This window comes from Apium graveolens, chromosome 3, assembly GCF_009905375.1.
Source record: "Apium graveolens cultivar Ventura chromosome 3, ASM990537v1, whole genome shotgun sequence".
NCBI classification, from domain to species: domain Eukaryota; kingdom Viridiplantae; phylum Streptophyta; class Magnoliopsida; order Apiales; family Apiaceae; genus Apium; species Apium graveolens.
This window is the reverse complement of record NC_133649.1, coordinates 88,039,470-88,064,454: the sequence shown is the minus strand read 5'-3', so window position 1 is coordinate 88,064,454 and position 24,985 is coordinate 88,039,470. Positions and strand designations below refer to the sequence as shown.

The 24,985-nt window shown below is 38.3% G+C and overlaps 2 protein-coding genes and 1 non-coding gene across 3 annotated transcripts; 2 read left to right on the top strand and 1 right to left on the bottom strand.

Annotated features, from left to right (window-relative positions):
• Positions 1–340: 340 nt before the first annotated feature.
• Positions 341–447, bottom strand: LOC141715623 (small nucleolar RNA R71). The gene has a single exon (XR_012572379.1). It is a non-coding gene; the product is annotated as a small nucleolar RNA R71 (small nucleolar RNA).
• Positions 448–11,864: 11,417 nt separating this feature from the next.
• Positions 11,865–13,522, top strand: LOC141714417 (uncharacterized). Its single transcript, XM_074517937.1, has 3 exons — positions 11,865–12,150; positions 12,259–12,674; positions 13,391–13,522. The coding sequence occupies exons 1-3, from the start codon at positions 11,865–11,867 to the stop codon at positions 13,520–13,522; spliced, it is 834 nt and encodes a 277-aa protein (XP_074374038.1).
• A 489-nt stretch (positions 13,523–14,011) lies between these two features.
• LOC141714416 (uncharacterized) lies at positions 14,012–15,052 on the top strand. The gene is made up of 4 exons (XM_074517936.1): positions 14,012–14,228; positions 14,403–14,519; positions 14,568–14,594; positions 14,697–15,052. Exons 1-4 carry the CDS (start codon positions 14,012–14,014, stop codon positions 15,050–15,052), a joined length of 717 nt encoding a protein of 238 aa, XP_074374037.1.
• Positions 15,053–24,985: the final 9,933 nt, after the last annotated feature.

Here is a 24,985-nt window from a genome sequence, read left to right as displayed (position 1 = left end):
AAAAATTGATGACATTCAGTCAAGCATTCTTCATCCGGCTATTCAAGCTAACACCTTTGAAATCAAGCCGGGCACTATTCAGATGGTGCAGAATTCTGTTTCTTTTGGAGGAGCGGCGACTGAAGACCCCAACATGCACATAAGGAATTTTGTTGAGATCTGCAGCACTTTTAAGTATAATGGCGTGACTGATGAGGCTATCAAGCTGAGGCTTTTCCCATTCTCACTGAGGGACAAAGCTTAGGACTGGCTACATTCTGAACCAGCTGGGTCCATCACTACGTGGCAAGATCTTGCGTAAAAGTTTCTGGTGAAGTTTTATCCGATGACAAAGACTGCTGCTATGAGGAGTGCTCTTACTCAGTTTGCGCAGCAACCTACAGAATCTATGTGCGAAGCTTGGGAGGGATACAAGGAAATGTTGAGAAAGTGTCCACATCATGGAATGCCCGATTGGATGGTGATCACTGGTTTCTATAATGGTTTGGGGGCCCAATCTCGGCCCATGCTCGATGCAGCAGCTGGAGGCGCCTTATGGGCTAAAAGCTATACTAAGGCTTATAATCTTATCGAGACTATGGCTGCAAATGAGCATCAAAACCCAACTCAGAGGATGATGACTGGTAAGGTAGCAGGTATTCTGGAAGTCGATGCAGCCACCGCTATTGCAGCACAGCTTCAAGCAGCTGTCAATGAAGGTTGATTCTCTGGCTACATATGGAGTTAATCAAATAGCTATGGTTTGTGAGCTTTGTGCAGGTTCTCATGCTACGGATCAGTGTTCTCTTGTCAACGAATCTGTTCAGTATGTGAATAATTATCAGCGACAACAGCAGCCTGGGCCAGCTACCTATCATCCCTATAACAGAAATCATCCAAATTTCAGCTGGGGGAATAATCAGAATGCTATTCAGCCACCATATCAGCAAGGCGTGAGTAAACAGTTTAACCCACCTGGATTCCAGCAACCACAGCAGTATGCTCAAAGGCAATCATATCCTCAACAGGGAAGTGCAGCTGCACCTACTAGTGCTGATTTTGAGGAACTTAAGCTGTTATGCAAGAGTCAGGCGGTTTCTATCAAGACCTTGGAAAATCAAATCGGTCAATTAGCCAATGCAGTGCTCAATCGTCAACCTGGAACTCTTCCCAGTGACACGGAAGTACCAGGCAGGAAGGAAGCTAAAGAGCAAGTCAAGGCTATTACCTTAAGGTCTAGGAAAAGTTGCTGATGCTGAAAAGGCAAAAGAAGGAGAAGCTGAAATTAGAGATGAAGAAGCTAAGCAAAAGGAGAAAGCGGCGGAACCAAGGAAGACTACTGTTGAACACACTCTGCCTGAGGGTAATATAGGGGAGAAACAGCTCTATCCTCCACCACCCTTTCCTAAGAGATTGCAGCAACAAAAGCTGGATAGACAGTTCAGTAAGTTTCTGGAGGTGTTCAAGAAACTTCACATCAATATACCTTTCGCTGAGGCTCTGGAGCAAATGCCTAGTTATGCGAAGTTTATGAAGAGTATTCTTTCAAGGAAGGTGAAACTGGATGACCTGGAGACCGTTGCTCTCACGGAAGAATGCAGCGCTATTCTGCAGTAAAAGTTACCGCCAAAACTAAAAGATCCAGGTAGCTTCACCATTCCTTGCACCATTGGCAAGTTGACTTTTGACAAGTGCCTTTGTGATTTGGGAGCAAGCATCAATCTGATACCGTTGTCGATCTTTAAAAAGTTGGATTTGCCTGATCCAAAGCCCACATACATGTCTCTACAATTGGCTGATCGTTCTATTACTTACCCAAGGGGCATAGTGGAGGATGTGCTAGTCAAGGTGGATAAGCTCTTCTTTCCTGCAGATTTTGTTATTCTGGATTTTGAGGAAGATAAGAAGATTCCCATAATCTTGGGAAGACCTTTCTTGGCTACTGGCCGTACCTTGATAGATGTGCAAAAAGGTGAACTTACTATGCGGGTACAAGATCAGGATGTGACCTTCAACGTATTCAAGGCAATGAAATTCCCTACCGAAGATGAGGAGTGCTTAAAAATGGATGTGATTGATTCTGCGGTTACTTCGGACTTCGATCGCATGCTAATGTCTGATGAATTGGAAAAGGCCTTAGTGGGGGATTTTGACAGTGATTATGAAGATGGCAACGAGCAATTACAATATCTGAACGCTTCTCCCTGAAAGCGAAAGCTGGACATGCCGTTTGAATCTCTTGGTACTTCTGACCTCAAGAATGCTGAAGGAAAGCTCAAACCATCAATAGAGGAAGCACCTACCTTGGAGCTCAAGCCATTACCTGAACACTTGAGGTATGCTTTTTTAGGTGATGCATCTACTTTACCTGTTATTATTGCATCTGACCTTTCAGGTAGTGAGGAAGACAAGCTCTTAAGGATTTTGAGAGAATTCAAATTGGCTATTGGATGGACCATAGCAGACATCAAGGGGATAAGTCCTTCATATTGTATGCATAAAATTCTGCTAGAGGAAGGTAGTAAGCCGACTGTTGAACAACAGCGCAGACTGAATCCTATAATGAAGGAGGTGGTGAAGAAAGAAATTCTGAAATGGCTGGATGCAGGCATCATTTATCCTATTTCTGACAGTTCGTGGGTGAGCCCCGTACAATGTGTACCTAAGAAATGAGGTATCACTGTGGTAGCAAATGAAAAGAATGAGCTCATCCCCACTCGAACAGTTACAGGATGGAGAGTATGCATGGATTATCAAAAGTTGAACAAAGCCATGAGGAAAGACCACTTCCCTCTTCCGTTCATTGATCAGATGCTTGACAGGTTGGCTGGTCACGAGTATTTTTGTCTTCTGGATGGCTATTCTGGGTATAATCAGATTTGTATTGCACCAGAGGATCAGGAAAAGACTACCTTCACTTGTGCATTTGGCACGTTTGCTTTTCGCAGAGTTTCGTTTGGGTTATGTGGCGCCCCGACCACTTTTCAGAGATGTATGATGGCTATATTCTCTGACATGGTTGGAAATAATGTCGAGGTGTTCATGGACGACTTCTCCGTCTTTGGACTATTCGTATGATGAATGTTTGAATAATCTTCGCGCCGTACTCAAAAGGTGCGTGGAAACTAATTTGGTGCTCAATTGGGAGAAATGTCATTTTATGGTGCGTGAAGGCATTATACTTGGGAATAAGGTCTCTAGCAAGGGTCTGGAGGTGGACAAGGCCAAGGTGGGAGTCATTGAAAATCTTCTATCACCTATTTCTGTGAAAGGAATCCGTAGTTTTCTTGGTCATGCGGGTTTTTATCGGCGATTCATCAAGGACTTTTCAAAGATATCTAAGCCGTTGTGCAATTTGCTTGAGAAAGATGTGCCTTTCAAATTTGATGATGAATGTTTAGCGGCATTCGAGACTCTCAAGAAGAGTTTGATCACTGCTACCAGTTATTACAGCACCAGACTGGACAAAGCAGTTTGAGATGATGTGTGATGCGAGTGATTATGCGGTAGGTACAATTCTGGGACAGCGCAAGAATAATCTCTTTCATGTGGTCTACTATGCGAGTAAGACCTTAAATGGGGCCCAAATGAACTACACCACTACGGAGAAGGAGCTCTTGGCTATAGTCTTTGGTTTCAAGAAATTTCGATCTTATCTGCTTGGTACTAAAGTAACAGTATTCGCTGATCATGCGGCCATTCGCTATCTGGTTTCCAAGAAGGATTCGAAGCCGAGACTCATTCATTGGGTGCTCTTACTTCAGGAATTTGAGTTAGAGATCAAGGATCGAAAAGGTACTGAGAATCAAATAGCTGACCATCTCTCTAGGTTGGAGAATCCCGATTCTACTTCACAAGATAGGACATTAATCAATGAATCTTTTCCGGATGAGCAGTTGTTTACAGTTCAGGAGGAAGAACCATGGTTTGCAGATATTGTAAACTATCTCGTCAGCAATATAATGCCTCCTAATTTGACCTCCGCTCAAAAGAAGAAGTTTCTGCATGAGGTGAAGTGGTATATGTGGGATGAACCATATTTGTTTCGACAGGGAGCTGACCAGATCATCAGGAGATGTATCCCGTTCTGTGAGACGGAGGGGATATTATGAGACTGCCACTCCACGGTTTATGGTGGACACTATGGTGGTGAGAAGACGGCAGCTCGTATTCTGCAAGCAGGTTTTTTCTGGCCTACTTTGTTTAAGGATGCTCATCAGTTTGTTTTAAGGTGTGATCATTGCCAAAGAGTGGGAAATTTGACGAGAAAGGATGAGATGCCGTTAAATGTGATGCTTGAAGTCGAGGTCTTTGATGTTTGGGGAATCGATTTCATGGGGCCTTTTGTCTCGTCCTGCAATAATCAGTACATCTTGCTGGCAGTCGATTATGTCTCAAAATGGGTAGAAGTCAAAGCTTTACCGACAAATGATGCAAAGGCAGTGCTGAATTTTCTTCATAAGCAAATTTTCACAAGGTTTGGAACACCTCGTGTAATCATAAGTGATGAGGGGTCGCATTTCTGCAACCGTAAGTTCACTTATATGATGCAGCATTATAATGTGAATCATCGAGTTGCTACTGCCTATCATCCGCAAACAAATGGTCAAGCGGAAGTGTCTAACAGAGAAATCTAGCGCATTCTAGAGAAGGTTGTTTGTCCGTCCAGGAAGGATTGGTCTTTAAAGCTCGATGAAGCTGTTTGGGCTTACAGAACAGCATACAAAACTCCACTTGGTATGTCCCCGTTTCAGTTGGTGTACGGTAAGGGATGTCATTTACCTGCGGAGCTTGAGCATAAGGCCTACTGGGCATTGAAAAAGTTGAACCTGGATTTAGATGCAGCTGGTAAGAAAAGAATGCTTCAGCTTAATGAACTTGATGAATTTCGACTTCATGCATACGAGAATAACAAAATGTATAGAAGCTACATCCTAAGTTATTCGTGCCGGGGCAACAAGTTCTCTTATTCAACTCTCGTCTCCGACTTTTTCCTGGGAAGTTGAAATCGAGGTGGTCTGGACCTTTTATTGTCAAAACTGTGTTTCCACATGGAGCGGTGGAAATTTTTGAGAATGATCCGGACCAAGCATTCAAGGTTAACGGTCAGCGTTTGAAGCACTACTATGGGGATAGGGCAAACCGAGAAGTGGTTAGTGCCATTTTATTGACTACGTGAGAAAGGTACGCAACGTCAAGCTAATGACGAAAAAGAAGCGCTGCGTGGGAGGCAACCCATGAGTTGTTGTTACAGGAACCCTTAGAAGTTAATAACCTATCCAAAAACACAAAAAAAAATAAGAAAAACGGGACTGAAATTTTTTTTCCAGTGACCCCCTGAGCGCCCGCTCAGCTTTGCTGAGCGACCGCTCGGGGGTCAACTGCCAGAATTTTTTTTAAGTTCAGAAAAAAATCAGAAAAATCAGAAAAATTAAAAAAACCAAACACAGCCCATAAACCCACGACTTCTTTTCCTAATACCCCATGATTTCATCCCTCAACCCCACTCCTAATCTAATTTAACCTATTCCACACCCTATATATACATACACCTATCCTACATATCTCCCACAAACTTCTTACACTTAAACTCTCTCCCAAGCACAAAAACTCAGTTCTTAAACACTTTTATTCGAGATTCAATGGCACCCAAGAGAGCATGAACTATCGATAGTAGCAGCACAGTCCCTACTGCTGATTCATCAAGGGGTACTGCTGCAAGGCCTCAGTTGACTGACAGAGCTGCGGAGGAGGAGTACATTAGGCTTTTAGGGAAGTCGATTCTGAAGGAGAGAGGATTTTTACCATCGGGGAGGGATGGTGAGTTGCTACCCATGATTGCAGAGAAGGGGTGGATAGCTTTTTGTGAGTCGCCCGAAGCAGTGCCGATGAGCGTGGTTCGCGAGTTCTATGCGAACGTAAAGGCCGAAAAGAATGGGTTTTCTGTGGTCCGTGGGCTGACGGTTGATTATCACCCGGCGGCGATTCGCCGTGTGATTGGGCAGCGAGAGAGGAAGCCCGAGGAGGAGAACTGGAATGAGAAGACTGCTGAGGATTTTGACTTGGATTTGATTTGTGCGACTCTCTGTAGGCCGGGCACAGTTTGGACCTTCAAGTCCGGCACTAATGAGTATCGCCACTTCCCGGCGATAGCTATGAACAGGTATGCCCGTGCATGAAATGTATTTATTTGTGCTAATATTTTGCCTTCTTCGCATGCACACGAGATCACAGTGGAGAGAGCACAGTTGTTATGGGGAATTCTTCATGAGGAGTACTATGTGGACCTTGGTGAGTTTATCTACCAAGGAATTCTGAAGTTTTTGAGGGGAGCTAAGTATATTAACATCCCTTATGCATCCACGGTTACGAAGCTGTGCCGAGCAGTAGGCGTGAACTGGCCGGCTCATGAGCAGTTGCAGTTGCCGGCAGCTCCGATTGATTCTGGGACTCGGAACGGGATGCAGGAGTGGACCGGTGGTGAGCCCGAGGAGCATGGGCTGGGTTATCATCTTCCAGGAGGGCGTCCAGCACGAGGTGCTACTATGGCTAGGCCTAGGCGTGATGAGGCTGGTTCTTCGAGAGCTCAGGAGGGTGCTGGGATGGCTGATACCCAGTATAGGAGGCTTTCACGGCGGATGGATGCCATGTACGAGACGCAGAGCAGGTTTGCTCAGGAGCTCACCCTTGCGTTAGGGACTGCTTTTCGGGGCCTTGGAGCTGATATCCAGTGGCCAGTTTTTGGTGAGGACTCTGCATACCCGCCGCCTGATACTCCACCCACTGAGGGTGATGATGATGATGACTCCGAGTAGGTAACCCTGTGTTCCTTTCTACTACCTTCACTGGAGACAGTGAAGATTTTAAGTTGGGGGGTGGTAGTTAAGGAATATTTTGTGTGTGTCATATAGCTGCATATTTATGATAGCTTAGTTCATATAGTTGCATAATTTATGCCATATAGTTTTTTTTTTATATAGCTTTATGTGTTTATTATGTCATGTAGCTCATGCATTCACCATGATCCCTTTTGCGATGATTTATCGACTGAATTGTGATATTGATACGAGTGTAGTGATAGCATTTAAGTGATAATGAGTCGTGTAAGTTGATATGCATGCTAGAAGCACTTGTAGTTTCACTAAGTCTTAGAGAATGCTTAAGGGCTAGATTGTTGTTATGATTTGATTATTTTCGAGGTTAATCTATTTATTATGCTCAGAATTCGATAATAGGTTCTTAGTGATAAATGCATGAAAAAGAAAAAAATTGGAGTAAAAATTGGAATTTGTTGCTAGTTGTGGCTAGGCGTCAAATGGCTAGTAGCCGGCTCGCATGTTGTGCGAGTAGTCTAGGGTTGAGCAAGATGGAGCGAAATGCACTTGCTCAGAAATTTTAAAAAAAAAGAGAAAAAAAAGAAGAAAAGAAAAAAAGAAAAAAATTGTGGTGTTTATGCATAATTGATCACGAGTGGGCTCTTTGGTATTCGAGTTATTAAGTTCTTAGGGGACTTTGTGCCTAGTGACCTAAGGCTTTTAGAGTCTGGGATCCGCTAACCTAACGCTCACTACAAGGATACCATTGTATAAGTCTTTTGTGGACCTCACTCATTGCACGGTCAAATAAGTATTTGTGTTGTGAATAAAAATCATGATTCCGTAATAAGCTCCAGAATTCTTGTAGTGTTGTATGTCACTTTGTGCCTAGAATTTTTATTCTTTGTATAATCATGTGATTGCCTTGAGGATAGTCGAGTCATAATAATTGGTCTAGTTCCGAAGCATATCTGTTAAGCATCTGCACACACCACGTTTCTGGCTGTATGTTCGTTTACATGAGTTTATTGATCTTTAGTTGCCTAACTGCATTTGTTGAGTTGTTGCAATTTGGTTAGTTTATTCGTAGTAAGGGGGATCACTGCATTTTCATATAGATTGCATTCATGCATGTTTTTATTTGTTTTTGAGTCTGTGACGCTTGAGGACAAGCATCGATTTAAGTTTGGGGGTATGATAAGTGGCATTTTATACCACTTAGAACATCTTAAAATGGCTTAAATTGGTGCCTTGAAATCAAGTATTTTGTGTATTTGATGTGTTTTTCTAGTGTCTATGCATTTCAGGGTATTAGTTGCATTTCGGAGGAGTAATCATCAAGAATAAGCCTTGGCATGTGTTCACCATTGCAAGAGGAAAGAAATGGGTAGATTACGGCGAAGAAACGGAGCAAACTCAGGAATTTTCCAGAAGGGTCCTGAGCGCCCGCTCAGCAATGCTGAGCGGCCGCGCAGAAAGCTGAGCGCCCGCTCAGCTATGCTGAGCGGCCGCGCAGGGTCGGGAAATTAAATAATTATTTTTAGGACTTCTACTTCTGTTTGGCTTTCACTTCTATGTAATCTGAGTTTTATGGGACTATTATATAAGTAGATTTGGAGACGTTTTCAAGAGAGAGGATCGTGGTATTACGCAAGGAGTGAAGGAGATAAGGAAGAAGACCGTTTTAGCACACAACAACGAAGAGGAAGCATATTTTCTCGTGATTCTTGTTTTGTTGTAACGTTGGATGCTAGTTTTCTTATTTTGAACCTATTTACTCTTGTGACGTACTCTGATTTAATATAATTAGTTTAGTTATTATTTTCTTGTTTTTGTTTATCATGATTTCATATGAACCCATGATGACGATGAGTGCTATTATGGGCTAATCGTGATCATGGGGTTGCAACGGATTTACTATGGAATTCTTTAGTTAATTGTTTAATACTTTAGTGTGTGATGATTGTATGATATCTAGTATTGGTTGTGCGTATTCGTCTTATGTGCGTCGCGAACATATAAGATAGGGTGTTAATCTCTTGTGAAGCGACGGTGGATCTTGAGATTTAGAACTTGCCATGCTAGCATAGGTTCATGTACGGTGTGTATGATGAGTGGGTAACTCTAACAGTTTTATTCGCCCTGTGTAATCAAAAGGGATAACTTGTGCTTAAATCGTTGTGTTGTCAATTTTTGTAGACATATAGGAACTCAATACAATTGATGACTATTCAACTTCTATCTTAATTGTGGATGTTTGGTAGAATGGTATTAGTACAATGAAAGTTGGCTTTTATTAGTTTCGTGTTATTCGATTAATATCATCACTGTCAAATGCTAAAGGTAATAATAATAGCTATTGAAGGAAGTAGTAATGAAGTTGTGATCTCATGAGTGTTTTAATATTATTAATTTGAAGTGTTAATTAAGTGATTAATTAAGTAGTTAATTGTAGTTAATGTTTAGTCAACAATTCTAAGTGTTAGTGTCTTAAAATTGAGAAGTAATCATACATTGGTGTGTGAGTTTAATTAGACAATAAATTAGTCTGAGTCTCTGTGGGAACAAACTAGAAAGTATTCTATATTACTTGCGAACGCGTATACTTGCGTGAATATTAGCGCGTGTTTTCGCCCTAACACTACCTATCTCTGTTCAAGGTTCCAAGTTGATCCAAGGGAACCTCATCTATTAGCTGTGAAAAGAATTTTTAAATATCTTGATGTGCAAAAAATATACATTTTAAATTGCAAGCGCACAATTTTAATTTCAATATTTTAAATTCGTTCCGCAGAGACTATGTAATTTTCCGCATTCTTAATTTCTAATTTAGGCGAATTAGAATAAGATTTTGGAAAAAGATTTATCTACATTATAACTAAAACAAAACATTTAAAAAAAATTAGAAAATATTATGCTAGACAAGCAACTAAATAAACATACCAAACAGAAGCACCATTAAAAATCTAAGCCGTAAAGAAGCCAATCAATCGATAAGAGTAGATCAATTAAATTACAAGATAGTTATTGATTCAGGGACAGAACACTAGTCGTAACTATGCATTTGACTTGTGTCTTGACTTTTGTCATGGTGAGTATGTTATAATCGGTTAGTACATCCGTGTTTATGAGTATCTGTCTGTTTTATTATTCATTATGGATAGCCAGAAAAGTGCAGTTTGTGACATGGAGGAAATTTTTGCCAATATTCGTTTGGAAGAGGAGGAACAAGGTGGATTGATGTATGATGGGGTTACTGAGGATTCTCTCTCAGAAATAGACGGTCACTGGTTCTTGGTAGGGAAATTCTTAACGGATTCTCCAATAGATTTCCAGGCCATGCAACACAAAATGGCCTCTCTTTGGAAACCAGGAAGATGAGTTTATGTGAAAGCTCTAGAACCCAACATGTTTGTTTTTCAATTCTACCATGAAGTTGATATTCAAAGGGTAATTGAGGGTAGTCCCTGGAGGTTTGGAAGGTTTCCTCTGGTGATTGAAAGGTTGAAGGAATGTGATGACCCATGTTCGATAATGATTAACAAGTTGGATCTCTGGGTACAACTACATAACTTGAGCCCTGGTTTTATGTCTCAAAGAGTTGTGCAAGATATTGGAAACTATATTGGTTCTTATGTCGAATCAGACGCTAATAATTTTATAGGTGTTTGGCGTGAATACTTGCGAGTATCAATTCCACTAGATAGACCTTTAAAACGAAGAATAAAATTGAGGAAATCAGAGGAAATCTGGTGTTGGGTGAATTTTAAGTACGAAGTAGTACCCGCATTTTGCTTTATCTGTGGTCTCATGGGTCACAATGAGAAGTTTTGTGATAAAATTTTTGATGCACCAATAGAAAGTATTGAGAAACCGTATGGAATCTTGATAAAGGCGGAACTAAAAAGGAGGAATAACACAATTGGATCGAAATGGTTGAAGCAAGGAAATCAATTTCCGGGGACTAACACGGGGGTGAACATGGAGGCAAGGGCTGGAAATTCCTTAATTACAGCATGTAATAAGATCAAGGATAGATCAAATTCCTTAATAACATCATGTAATAAGATTAAGGTTGAAACCAACAGCATGAAAGGGGGGATAGGAATGTTAGGGGGTACAAGCCTGAAATTACGGGATATCCTGGTAATTTAAAAGATAAGTTGGCGCTGAATAATGTCATGACACTTGGGCCCAATGAAAATTTTGACCATGGGCTTAATATATTGGATCCAAAGCGCAAAAGAGTTGAGGAGGCTGCAAATAAAAGTCCAAGCCCAGAAAATAGTCAAGACGATACAACAATGATAGAATTACATGAGGATGATTCACAGAACCAAAAAAACGAGCTAAAGCGGGTGCTGCAGTGCAGGCCCCCCTAGGATCATGAGTGTTCTCAGTTGGAACTGTCGGGGAATTGGTCTTTTCTCAAAAATTCAGTTCCTTAAAGACGTTGTACGTCAAGAAAGACCATCGTTTGTTTTTTTTATGCGAGACCATGGATAACAGAGGAACAATGGAGAAAGTGAGAAGAATGCTGCAGTTTGATGGCCTGATAGTTGTTGATTCTATAGAAAAATGTGGGAGGCTGGCAATGTTATTGAAAATTCAAGAGCAAGTCAAGTTACGAAGCTTATCTAAAAATCATATTGATGTGGAAGTTTGTGAGGATGGGAAAGAAACATGGAGACTAACAGGTGTTTATGGTGAGCCAGATAGATAGAAACGAAAGAAAACGTGGGATTTACTGAGGACACTGGCTAGAGATGCTAATTTATCGTGGTGCGTTATAGGGGACGTCAATAATGTTTTATCTCAAAAGGATAAACTTGGCGGGGAACCATATCCCGAATGGTTGATTGAAGGTTTTAACAAAGTCGTGAATGAGATTGGTTTGATTGATTTGGACCTGATAAGACATCAATACACATGGGAAAGGGGGAGGGATACTGATACGTGGACTAAAATTCGTCTTGACAGGGCTTTAACATCTGAGTATTGGTTGCGTTTATTCCCGGGTGTAAAGTTATACAATGTGGAAGGGAGTACTTCAGATCACAGCCACTATTGATGGTTCCAGATGAGGGAAAGAAGTCAGCAGGCAAAAGGAAATTTCGATTCGAAAATGCTTGGTTGACGGATCCGATGTGTAAGCAATTAGTAGTGGAAAGTTGGGAGATAAGTAATAATGCAGATATCCAGTCAAAAATAAAGCATGTTAGTGATAATTTGTTTCAATGGGGACAGGAGATAACAGGCAAGTTCAATAGTCGGATTAAAAGTTGTAAGGTGGAGATGAAAAAGTGGAGGAAGGTTCGAGATGTTGTGGCAGTGCATAAGTATAACGAATTGAAAAGCAAGTTGCTGCTTATTCTTTAACAACAGGAGATTTTCTGGAGGCAGAGGTCGAAATAATTGTGGCTTCAATCTGATGATAAAAATAGTAAATATTTCCACGCTTCAGCAAGTGTTCGAAGGAGGAATAATCAAATTTCTCGACTTAAAGATGGTGAGGGTAGATGGATTGATTGGGAAGGGGGTCTAGACCTGCACATAACAGAGTATTTCTCTCATTTATTTAATGCAACTCAAACTGAATGGAGAGAGGTGGTTGATTGTGTGGAGTCGAAAATAATAGTGAATCAGAATGCAGAGTTGCTGCAACATATGACTGAACTTGAGGTGAGAATAACGGTGTTTCAAATGGACCCTAATAAAGCACCGGGGCCAGATGGCGTGATCCCGACATTCTATCAAAAACACTGGTCGATAGTTGGACAAGATGTGGTTTTCTTGGTGAGAGAATTCTTTAAAAATTGCACATTACCTGAAGGATTAAATGAAACCAATATTGTGCTTATTCCGAAGAAGAAGAGTCTGGTAAGTGTTAATGACTTAAGACCGATTTCACTTTGCAATGTTTTGATTAAAATTTTGACAAAAGTTTTGGCTAATCGGCTGAAAGTCTTATTGGATGGAGTTATCTCTGAAAATCAAAGTGCGTTTATACCCGGTAGATTGATTACGGATAATATTATGGTGGGGTATGAGATGATTCATTTTTTGAAAGAGAAAAGGAGAGGAAAAAAAGGATACATGGCCCTTAAAATAGATATGAGTAAGGCATATGACAGAATCAAATGGGATTATCTTCGTGAAATCTTGTGTAAGTTGGGATTCGATGACTGGTGAGTTCGTTTAATTTTAAGGTGCGTGACTTCTGTGAAATATACCATTACGCATTGAGATAAGGAAATAGTCCAGTAGTTCCTACTCGGGGTCTTCGTCAAGGTGATCCCTTGTCCCCATATATTTTTATTCTATGTGTTGAAGGTTTGTCAACGCTGTTACACAAATATGAGAGGCAGAGGCTCATCCAAGGAATTCAAGTGTGCCAAAATGTTCCTTCGATAAATCATCTTCTGTTCGCCGATGATAACTACTTATTTAGCACTGCTAATGAATTAGGGGCGTTGTAAATGGAAGATTTATTGCAATATTATGAGGAAGCATCAGGTCAATGAATTAATTTATCAAAATCCTCAGTGGTGTTTAGTCTGAATGTAGATAATGGCACCAAATAGAAAATTTGCCAGGTTTTACAAATAGGCGAAGCAGATGGGTCAGTTAAATATTTGGGATTACCTAATCTTGTTGGTCGAAATAAAGCTGGTGTTTTGGGATTTCTGAAAGAAACAATGAAAACTCGTGTGCTGTCATGGAAATAGGGTTGGGTAACGCAAGCTGGCAGGGAAGTTTTGATAAAATATGTGGCACAAGCTATGCCAACTTATGCTATGAGTTTGTTCCTTCTTCCACTGGAAATCATGAGAGATTTTGAGAGAACTTTAACAAGGTACTGGTGGGGAGAGAAAGGAAATGCAAAGTCAGGGATTCATTGGATGAGTTGGGAGAGAATGAGCAGACATAAGCGGGAGGGAGGCTTGAGTTTTTGAGATTTTCAGAGTTTTAACATCGCTCTAATAGGCAAGCAAGGTTGGAGATTAGTCACACGACCTGATAGACTATCAAGTAAAATTTATAAAGCAAAATATTTTCTGAATGATAACTTTTTTGATGCAAATCTTGGTAGCAACCCTAGTTTTATTTGGCGAAGTATTTGGGAGGCAAAAATGGTGGTTAAGGCGAGAGCTCGTTAGAAAGTGGGGGATGGTAGCGGTATTAAAATTATGAATAATCCTTGGTTGTCTGATAATATGAATCCATACATAACAAGTGACTTGCAGGGTTTAGATGAAGCAACGGTGGCATATTTGAGAACTGAGGATGGCCAGAGTTGGGATGTTGAAGTAGTTGATGACTTGTTCAACTATAGGAATGAACAATATATTTTGCATACTCCTGTTGGTGGAACTGGGGAGGTGGACAAGTTGTTCTGGAATGAGGAATTAGATGGAGAGTATACTGTTCGGAGTGCTTATAGATTGCTTTAGAATAAAAAAGGGTCATTCATAGTAGGTGGTAGCAGTGATCTGTGAAGAAAGTTTTGGAGAATAAAAGCTCCTCCCAAAGTGTTGAACATGGTGTGGCGAGCAATAAACTAGTGTTTATCAACGAGGGCTAATCTCGTTTTTAAACGTGTTCCAGTGAGTGCAATTTTCCCCATCTGTAATAGTGAGGCTGAGACGGTGATGCATATTCTTGTCACATGTCCATTTGCCAGTCAATGTTGGAACCGTCGAGGTGGTGTTCACCAAAGTGCAGGTAACTATACTTTTGATGAATGGTTTAATAATATGTTGGAATATGCAGATAAGGATGCTTATGGAGAGATAGCAGGTATGTGTTGGGGTATTTGGAAGGCAAGAAACCAAGTAGTTTGGAATAATAAAAGGAATGAGGTTAATTATGTAGTATTCTCGACAAAGCAATACTTTGCAGAGTGGAGAAAGGCCCAAGGGAATTCGACAAAGGCTCTGTATCGGGATGTAATTCATGGTGATGGAAAAAGTTCTTGGGTCATGCTGAAAAAGAATTCAGTCAAGGTAACAGTTGATGCTACATTCTTTTTCGAGGTTTCGAGTTATGGGATTGGTTTACTGGCAAGGGATGATGAAGGTCGGGTTATTCAAGGAAGGTCGGAAGCTTTTGCAGGAGAGGTTAGGCCGGAGTATGCAGAGGCTGTAGCGATAAAAGAAGCACTAAGTTGGATTAAAGCTTCTGAATGGAGGGAAGTTACTTTGGAATCAGATTATTTGGCTGTGATTCAACTGATTCACAGTAAGATTGATCTTTGATCTCCTTTGGGTAGCATAATCACGGAGTGCCGGAGAATATTAGTTGAGTTAAATATTGCATTGTTCTTTATTACACGATTTGCCAACATGACCGCTCACTGTTTGACGAGGGAGTCATTGTTATTTCCAGTTCGTATTTTCGATAGGAGGTCTGTTCCTGTCGTGTTGGATTCTTGGTTGTTAGATGATTTGCTTGAGTAATATATATTTTTCCGTCAAAAAAAATTACAAGATAGTTAAGCATGCAATCAGGATAGAATACTACATCTAACCGGGCTACAAACTTTAAACAAATAGAGACAAACTTAATTTTAACTTTGGGTCTAAAGTTAAGATGGGCCAAGCACTAGAGTTATAAAAAATGGGCCAACAAGAATAAAACAAGCTAATTTAATCACTACAAGATAGTTACGTAACTAGTACTACTACTCGATATTAATTAGTTATTAACACCAATTAATAGTACTACCACTAGCTTAATATTAATGACACAACTTTAACTAAAACTAATTAATGCTACTGTTATGTTATTAACTTAAACCGATTAAAAACATGGGCTAGGGAAGGAAACAATGGGCTTGACTTTGGGCCAACATTTATATAGAAGCTGTTTAGTAGAACCAGTAAGCTAAATTATTAACTAAAGGCCGGGAGATTAAATGAACAAATTAGAGGGCTCAACAAGAAAAATGAAAGTAAAGTAATGATAAAAACATGAACCGATAACTGATTCCATATGATTTATTTTCACAAGTCAACGCATGAATCAACAACATCTCTCGAAAGAAATAAAATAAATTTGGAAACTAATGATAAGCTAACAACTTGGGTATTTAAATAATGTGAAGATTCAAGTCCCGAACACAAAATGAGTTTGTGCCGGAACAAGCTTTACCAATAAAAAATGAAAAGAAAGGCCGAAAATCTAGAATATTAAATTAAATAATAAATCTAAATCTAAGGGGATCCTTTCAAATCTCCAAATTTGTAACTTGAGTGAGATTTTAAAAGATATCATAACCCAATTAATAATAACAAGACATGAAAGTAGAGGAGAAGATGTAATAAAAAGGCTTGAATGATATTAATTGAAGAGAGTGTTTACAATTTTTGAGAGCTACTACAATGGAAATGAGAACTAGATCTAGAAATTGAAAAGAGAGGCTATTACTAAATTTAGGGTAAACTAAGATAAAACTAAGGTATTCAATACAAGGGGAAGGGGGTATTTATAGCTAATAAGTAGGGTTTTAGGGTAAAGTTGGGTGAATCTTGGCCATTTAAGTGTGAGGAATGTTGTGTTGATCTTGACCATTGATTTCCACCAACTATCTCTTTTAGATTTTTCTCCAAGTTGCTTGGTGACATAATAATTCTTCCATTTTTTTGCCCTATTCTTCTATTTTCTTCACATTTCTCATTTTTCCAAATATCTACAAAATGATGAGAATGCAACAAATTAATTTATTAAAAATATGAAAGCAAGCAAGAGATAGGTATAAAATTATGCAACAATATGTGATTATCATATCTCAAAGGCACCATGAATATAAGATTATGGTATCCTAGAGATTCAGATTTTAAGCTAATTGGATATTCAGATGCTGATTTTGCAGGATGCAAAATAGATAGAAAAAACACTTCTGAAAGCTGCCAATTTCTTGGTGGCGGATTGGTTTCTTGGTATAGCAAGAAACAAAAGTCAATTTCCACATCAACTTCAGAAGCTGAATATATTGTTGCAGGAAGCTGTTGTGCTCAGATTCTATGGATGAAGAATCAGTTACGGGATTATGGGTTAGACTATTCTGCTATTCCTATATATTGTGATAATTAAAGTGCTATTGCAATGACAGAAAATCCAATGCAACATTCAATGACTAAACACATCAGCATTAGGTACCATTTCATAAGGGAACATGTGGAGGAAGGTACAGTGGAATTGGTCTTTGTTCCAAAAGATCAACAATTAGCAAATATATTCACCAAGCCTCTCTGTGAAGCTACTTTCATAAGATTGGTGAATGAATTGGAAATGATATCAGGACATTCTGAAACTTTAATAATTAAGGAATAACTACTGATAGTTAGAGTATGATATCTTATCATTACTAGCTTAAAACCCGTGCGATGCACAATTTTTTTTAACATTATATAATCTTTCAAACAAAAATATTTTAAATTAAAAATTTTAAATTTGTTCATCAATTTTTTTATTTATACCTTTTTAAATGATATGATTTCGTGATAATTATATTAATACACGTATATGTTCATAGTTTTTTGGAAATATTATTTTAGCGATTTTATAGTTTTTAGAATAAAAATACAATGTTTTTATTATGTTGGAACTTTAACAAAAATATTACTTTTGAGAGGTTATTACTTAATCGATAAAATATAAGAGCTATTTGAAAAATATAATAGTATTGATTGAACGATATAGTTTTATTGATCATTTTATGTGTGTTTTAAAAATAAAAATAAAAAATAATTATGTTTACTTAAAATTTAATTTTTGGTTCATATCAATAGGATACGAATTATGCTTAATCTGATATTTATTTGATTTATTCCGATTTACTTTATTTTAATTTAGACCGAGGCCCATTACTACGACCAAGTTCAACTAATTAAATTTAATTTGATTTTAATTTTTTTTATGTCCGGATAAATAAGATAATTTTATTTTAGCCCGAATAATTAATATATATGATTTTATTTTAGTTGGTTGAATTATATTTTAATTATCTTGGATGATTAATTTATATTATTTTGTTTATCCTAGTTCAATATAATATAATTTTTTAGATGAATTGATAGTATTTATTAATTTTTTTAACACGATGCATATTATATCAATTAAATTCAACAATTGTACTTAGTTTGCTTAAATTTATTTTAGTTTGAAATATAAATTAGGATAATATAAAACTAAATATGAATTGGAATTTAAAACTGGTAGAAGAAGTTGACTTTAATATAAATTAATAATGAAAGGCATATGTCATAGCCTACTCGTTTATTCGAGTATTTAACTCAACTCAAATAAGAATGTAATAAGTAAATAGTGGATTAATCATCAGAGAGATCTCACAAAGTAACATCTGTCAAAGAATAAAGAAACATTGTTCATCTGCAGACTTGAAGATTCACTGGAAGAAGTTCAAGAATTTGATCATGCCTCAGTGATATAAATCAAGATCGTGGATTTAATCAAGTGACAGAGATCTCGTCAAGGTATCATTTATTACAAGGATTCAATCAGAATATCAAAGTCAAGACATGAAGAAATGTCACCAAAGTTAGTCACTCATGAACCAGACAGTACATCGAGTGTCAGCATTGAAGTGGCGGAATTGATTCATAAGTCTCAGTGACTTTCAGAAGATTGTCAGAAGAATGGATGCTGCTCAGGGTTAGTATTAATTCTCTATTAATTAATTAAGTCATATAATTTAATTAAGAAAATAAATTATATCTGCAAGGATTAATTTATTGATTAATTAAATTAAATTGATTAATTAATTTAGAATTAATATTAAGGATTTACAGAATTTTAATTGGTTAAAATCTGTTTTAATTCTAAAAAGACAACTAATTGTACTAGTATGACAATCGGTATGACAATTGATAGTCATACCGAAAGTCATGCTAATTCAGTTGACTGTCTTGATGGAATTATTATTTAGATTAAAATCACTTATTAATTCAGTAAGACAATTCCATTTGTACTACTATGACAATCGGTATGACAATTGATTGTCATACCGAAAGTCTTGCTAGTTCATTTTAATTGTCTTGCTAGCTCTAAAGATTGTCACACCGAAAGTCTTATTGGACAAAGGATTGTCATACCAGTTCATTAATCTCGGCTGTGTTGATTAAAAGAAGCAGAAGCATCCAATTCAAAAACACTCATAAAAAGCAATCTAACAGAACACAATACAAGAACAAAAATATAAAAGCAGCAGAAAAACATTACATCTCATCTGCAACTTCAAGATCAATTTCTAGATTGTAAAGTTAAATCCAATCAACTAGAAATACTTATCTTGTTCTTGTGTATCAATCTAGCGGATTAAAATCCCTAGAACTTAATCTCAAATCGCATTTAGCATTTGATCTTTTAATTACAAAAATAGAAAAAGTTCATGTCGAATTTATTCTAGATTTGTAATAATTGATTTGAGATTAATCCCTTGTAACCGATACCGTAGTTGTAACACCTTTCAAGTTTAATAAAAGTTTTATTTAACTTGAATTTTGTTTCACAATTTTATTCCGCATTTTATTCGATTAAACGGTATTGTTTGCATTCAACCCCCCCTTCTACAAACAAATTGGGACCTAACAATTGGTATCAGAGCCTTCTGATTAACGTACAAATCTAGATCCTAGACTTTTGTGTTTCTTTCACTTCTTGAATTTTTATTCACTCAAAAATTCATAATGACTACACAAAAAGTTGGAACCGTTAAAATTCCACTTTTCGATAAAGAAAATTATGTTATGTGGAAGAAGAAGATGCTACTGTTTTTACAGGTTGCTAATCCCAAATATTTGCAAGTGTTGAAGAAGGGTCCAAAAATTCCTATGGTTATGGAACCAGAGGTAATAGAAAATGATGTGGTGATCACCAAAGCGAGAATTTATGTGAAGGATCCTGAGGACTTCTCTCCTGCTGAAATAGAAGAAGCTTCCCTGGATGCTAGCCTTCAATTAATCTTAGTAGATTCCCTTAATCCCCTGATGAATAGACATGTGATGAATTGTAAAGATTCCAAACATATCTGGGAAACTATTGAGATTATTAATGAAGGCACAGAGGAAGTTAGGGAGAACAAACTAGAAATCCTAACCTCTGAGTATGAATACTTTAAATCCAATCCAGGAGAAGGAATCACTGAAGTGTTTGAGAGGTACAATGCATTGATCAACAACCTGAACATTAATGGTAAATACTATTCCATCAGGGAGGTCAACAAAAAATTCCTTTTAACACTGCCAACTCATCTCGAACATAGAATCACTGCCATAAGAGAAGCAAGAGATCTGAGTGAGATTTTTTGGAGAGGCTCTATGGTGTGTTAAAGACTTATGAGTTGAAGCAGATTCAGCAGAAGGAAGTTTACGGGAAAGGAAGAGTGGTCAGCACGTCTACTGCTCTAGTAGCTGATGAACAACAACAACAACCACAATATCAACAACAATCTCAACAGTCTGAAAGAATGGTACAGTCTTCCAAGGTTGAAGATAATGTTATAGTAGCAGAATTTGATTCTCCTACTACAAATCAATCAGGAGATGATTATTATTCCTTGGAAGAACTGGAGCAATTGGAGGATGAGTCAATGGCCCTGATTGTCAAGAGATTCTCAAATGTCAGATTCAAAAGGAATCCCAAGTTCAAGTACAAGTCCAACTACAACAGATTCCAGAAAGGTGGATCTTCATCCTCTAACACCAGTAGTGGTGGGTATAAAACAGGGATGGTTGATCGAAGCACCATTCGATGCTTCAACTGTAATGAGTTGGGACACTTTGCCACATAATGCAGGAAGCCAAAACAAGCTAGGAAGAACTCTTACGATTCTAATCAGAAGAGTAAATCTGAAAGGGCTTACCTGGCAAAGGGAAGAAGCTGGGATGATACTGACAGTGAAGATGAAGAAGTTGGGAATCTTGCTCTCATGGCTAGTAATGCAAGCACCTCATCGTCAAGAAAAGAGGTAAAATTTACTGATGCTGAATTAGTTTATCATCTAGGAGGTTCCTTAGATTGTGCTCGTCGTGATAATGAATTGTTAAATCAACAAATCAAAGACCTTGAGAAAGAGGTCAATAAATTAAGACTTGTGCACATTAATCAAGATAAACTAAAAGAACAAGTATCTTTTCTAGAGAATAGAGTTGACTGTTATAGACAACTCGAAACTATTCTCAAAGACAAGATCACCGGTCTTGAGGCTAAGGTTAAAGCTTACTTTAATTCTTGTTCGAAGTCCAAAGAGTTTTACAATAAGCAAGCTGTTAATCAAACACATGGAATAGGTTATGATTACAATGCTGCTATTGGAAAATTAGGCATAAACTCCCCTCCTCATGTATGTGCTAAAGGCAGGGAAGTACCACATGTGCTTAAGGGTGTTGATGAACCCCTCTATAAAGAATCAATTGCTGAACCATTTGATGAGACCTCTTTTATTATTCAAGAAGAAATCCGTGCTGAAGATAATACTAATGGGAAAGCTGTCTCCAAGTCAAGTGTGTCAAAAGTTCCAGTCAAGGTTGTGAAAGCAACTGAGACTAACTCAGACACACATGAGTTGGATAACATAAATGCCATGTCTACTATGCATAAGTTGCCTATTGTTAATCCTTCTCATAAAGCATGTGGTGTTCCTGATTGTATGTCTTGTGCTTTTAATCTGTTGTTTGCTTATTTTAATGGTAAGCATGTTTCTAATGATAAGACTACTCCTCGTCAGCATGTGAATAATAGAAAGCATGATAGGTCTAAGACTGCTAGTCCTCCTAAAGCTAGAAAGGAGATATTTGTGCCTAAGCCTAAACAGAAATTTGATAAGGCTGTTTTAAAGGTCAAATGTTCAGTCATTGAGAACGTTGAGAATAGTGAAATTAAGAATGTTGTTTTGCCTGATAAAGGCCAATTTTACAAGTATGCCGGACCCAGCCAAGCTTGGGTTCCGAAGAAGTTCTAATCCATTTGTATTGCAGGGCATTAAACAGGTACAACCGGTAGTGTGGATTCTTGACAGCGGATCGTCAAGACATATGACCGGAGATAGAGCCCTGCTATCAAATGTGGTTGAGAAAGCTGGCCCAGTGGTTACCTTTGGAGATAACAGCAAAGGTTTAATGGAGGGATATGGCTGTTTGCTAACTGGAAATGTTATCATTGAAAATGTATATGTTGTGCAAGGACTTGAACACAATCTGCTTAGCATTAGTCAGTTCTGTGACAACGGCTACAATGTTTTATTCGACAAGCTGAAGTGTCAGATTCTGCACAAGAAAAGTGAAAAACCCTCCTTAATGGGAATCCGGAAAGGAAATCTGTTCGTAGCTGACATGAACTCTGGAAGCAAACTTGAAGTCAATTGTTTCTATGCAAAGGCATCGTTAGATGAGAGTTGGCTATGGCACAAGAGACTTTCCCATCTCAATTTCAAAACAATGAATTCTCTTGTCAAAAGAGAATTGGTAAGAGGTCTGCCTCAGCTGGAATTCTCTCCAGAAGGACTATGTGAGGCTTGCCAGAAAGGAAAGTCAAAGAAAGAAAGTCACAAAGGCACTGACACATCTTCCATAACTGGTGTTCTGCAATTATTGCACATGGATTTATTTGGTCCAGTTAATATCCTTTCTATGTCAAAGAAGTGTTACTGTCTTGTGATAGTTGATGACTATTCCAAGTATACGTGGGTTTTATTTCTTCACTCTAAGGATAAAACACCACAAGTTGTGATTGATCATATCAAGATGATTGAGTTAGATTCTAACGTCCCTGTTAGAGCAATAAGGTCAGATAATGGAACAGAATTCAAGAATGCACTTCTCAATGGATTCTGTACAGACAAAGGGATTACCAGACAATTTTCAGCTCCTAGAACCCCTCAACAAAATGGAGTGGTAGAAAGGTAGAATCGTACATTGATTGAAGCTGCAAGAATGATGTTAAGTGAATCAGGTCTTCCAATGTACTTTTGGGCTGAAGCTGTCAATACTGCATGTTATACTCAGAATCGAACTCTAATCAACAAAGACTTCATGAAAACTCCTTATGAGATTTTGAATGAACAGAAACCTTCTATCAAATACTTTCATGTATTTGGTGCCAGATGCTTCGTGCTCAAGGATGGAGATGATCGTCGTGGTAAGTTCAAGGCAAAGGCATATGAGGGTATTTTTATTGGATATGGAAGAAGATCATATAGAGTGTATATCATTGATCAACACAAAGTAACTGAAAGTGTCAATGTTACATTTGATGACACTAAACTCCCTAGTATCCAAACTGAAGATCCTTCTGAGAAACTGAAGTTTGATGATACGTCAGATTCAGAATCAGAACATGGTCAAGAACCTGAGGTTGTTGCTGGTGAAGATCCTGTTAATCCTGATGATACTCAAGGTAATAGTGATGGAAACTTTGGCAACAATGGAGATACCACTGCTACTGACGGAGAATCTTCAAGTCAACATGGCAACAACTCAGGGGGAGATGCTGAAGGATCATCTAGTAGGACACAACATCACAATGAATTTCAAGGCGAATCATCAAGATCAAATCTTCCAAGACAGACTGTCTGGAATAAAGCTCACCCTTTTGAGTTGATTATTGGTGATCCAGATGTTGGAGTCAGAACTAGACGTGCTACTCAAAATGAGTGTCTGTTCTCAGGATTTCTTTCTGAGATGGAACCTAAGAAAATTGAAGAAGCACTGACTGATCCAGATTGGGTGATTGCTATGCAAGATGAACTCAATCAGTTTGAAAGTCAACAAGTCTGGAAACTGGTACCTAGGCCTGTACACAAGAAAGCTGTTGGTACTAGGTGGGTATTCAGGAATAAACTAGATGAAGATGGTATGGTTACAAGAAACAAGGCAAGACTGGTAGCTAAAGGGTATTCTCAAGCTGAAGGCATTGATTATGATGAAACCTATGCTCCAGTGGCTAGACTTGAGGCCATCAGGATATTTCTGGCATTCGCAGCATTTTCAAACTTTAAAGTTTATCAAATGGATGTCAAGAGCGCCTTTCTGAATGGAAAGCTGGATGAAGAGGTATATGTAGAGCAACCTCCTGGTTTTGAAGATCCAGATCATTTGGATTTTGTCTTCTTTCTTTTCAAGGCTATCTATGGGCTAAAACAGTCTCCAAGAAAATGGTATGACACTCTCTCTGAATTTCTTATTGAAAATAGCTTTATTAGAGGTGTCATAGACAAAACTCTCTTTTCAAAAAAACATAAGAATGATACTATATTAGTCCAAGTCTATGTGGATGATATAATATTTGGGTCTACTAATGATAATCTCTGTAAGAGATTTGCTAAGTTAATGCACATCAAGTTTGAAATGAGCATGATGGGAGAGCTAAAGTTCTTTCTTGGATTACAAGTAAATCAAAGGTTAGATGGAATATTTATTTGTCAATCCAAGTATCTCAAGGAACTCCTCAAAAAGTACAATCTAGAGGATTCTGCATCAACAAGGACTCCATCAACTACAGCTGTCAAGCTTGGACCATGTGAAAACTCCATTAAGGTAGATGTCACAAGCTACAGAGGTATGATTGGCTCGTTACTCTATCTTACTGCAAGTAGACCAGATATTATGTATGCTACATGCTTATGTGCAAGGTTCCAAGCGGATCCTAGAGATATCCATCTCGTTGCTTTTAAACGAATCTTAAGATATCTTAAGGGAACACCAAATCTAGGTATTTGGTACCCTAAAGAATCTGGTTTTAACCTTGTTGGATATACAGATTCAGATTACGCAGGAAGTGTTGTTGATAGGAAAAGCACCTCAGGAAGTTGTCAATTCCTAGGAAGCAGGCTAGTCTCATGGTACAGCAAGAAACAGCAAACAGTTTCCAACTCAACGGCCAAGGCTGAATATATTGCTGCTGGAAGCTGCTGTGCTCAGATCTTGTGGATTAGGAATCAACTACGAGACTATGGCTCTGTATTGAACAAGATTCCTATTTTATGTGACAATACAAGTGCAATAGCCATCACCAACAACCCAGTGCAGCACTCGAGGACAAAGCACATTGACATCAGGTATCATTTTATTAGAGAGCACGTCATGAATGGTACTGTTGAACTATTTTTTATTCCAACAGAAGAACAAATAGCAGATATTTTCACTAAACCACTTGACGAATCCATATTTACC

What these genes read in the sequence shown, in the direction of transcription:
- LOC141714417 (XM_074517937.1), top strand. Translation starts at nt 11,865, where the DNA reads ATGGTTCCAGATGAGGGAAAGAAGTCAGCAGGCAAAAGGAAATTTCGA. An exon ending in TAAGTATAACGAATTGAAAA is followed by an intron (nt 12,151 to 12,258) that starts GCAAGTTGCTGC and finishes TCCACGCTTCAG; the next exon opens with CAAGTGTTCGAAGGAGGAAT. An exon ending in TTCCGAAGAAGAAGAGTCTG is followed by an intron (nt 12,675 to 13,390) that starts GTAAGTGTTAAT and finishes AAAATTTGCCAG; the next exon opens with GTTTTACAAATAGGCGAAGC.
- LOC141714416 (XM_074517936.1), top strand. Translation starts at nt 14,012, where the DNA reads ATGAATCCATACATAACAAGTGACTTGCAGGGTTTAGATGAAGCAACG. An exon ending in TGGTGTTCACCAAAGTGCAG is followed by an intron (nt 14,520 to 14,567) that starts GTAACTATACTT and finishes TGGAATATGCAG; the next exon opens with ATAAGGATGCTTATGGAGAG. An exon ending in TGCTTATGGAGAGATAGCAG is followed by an intron (nt 14,595 to 14,696) that starts GTATGTGTTGGG and finishes AATACTTTGCAG; the next exon opens with AGTGGAGAAAGGCCCAAGGG.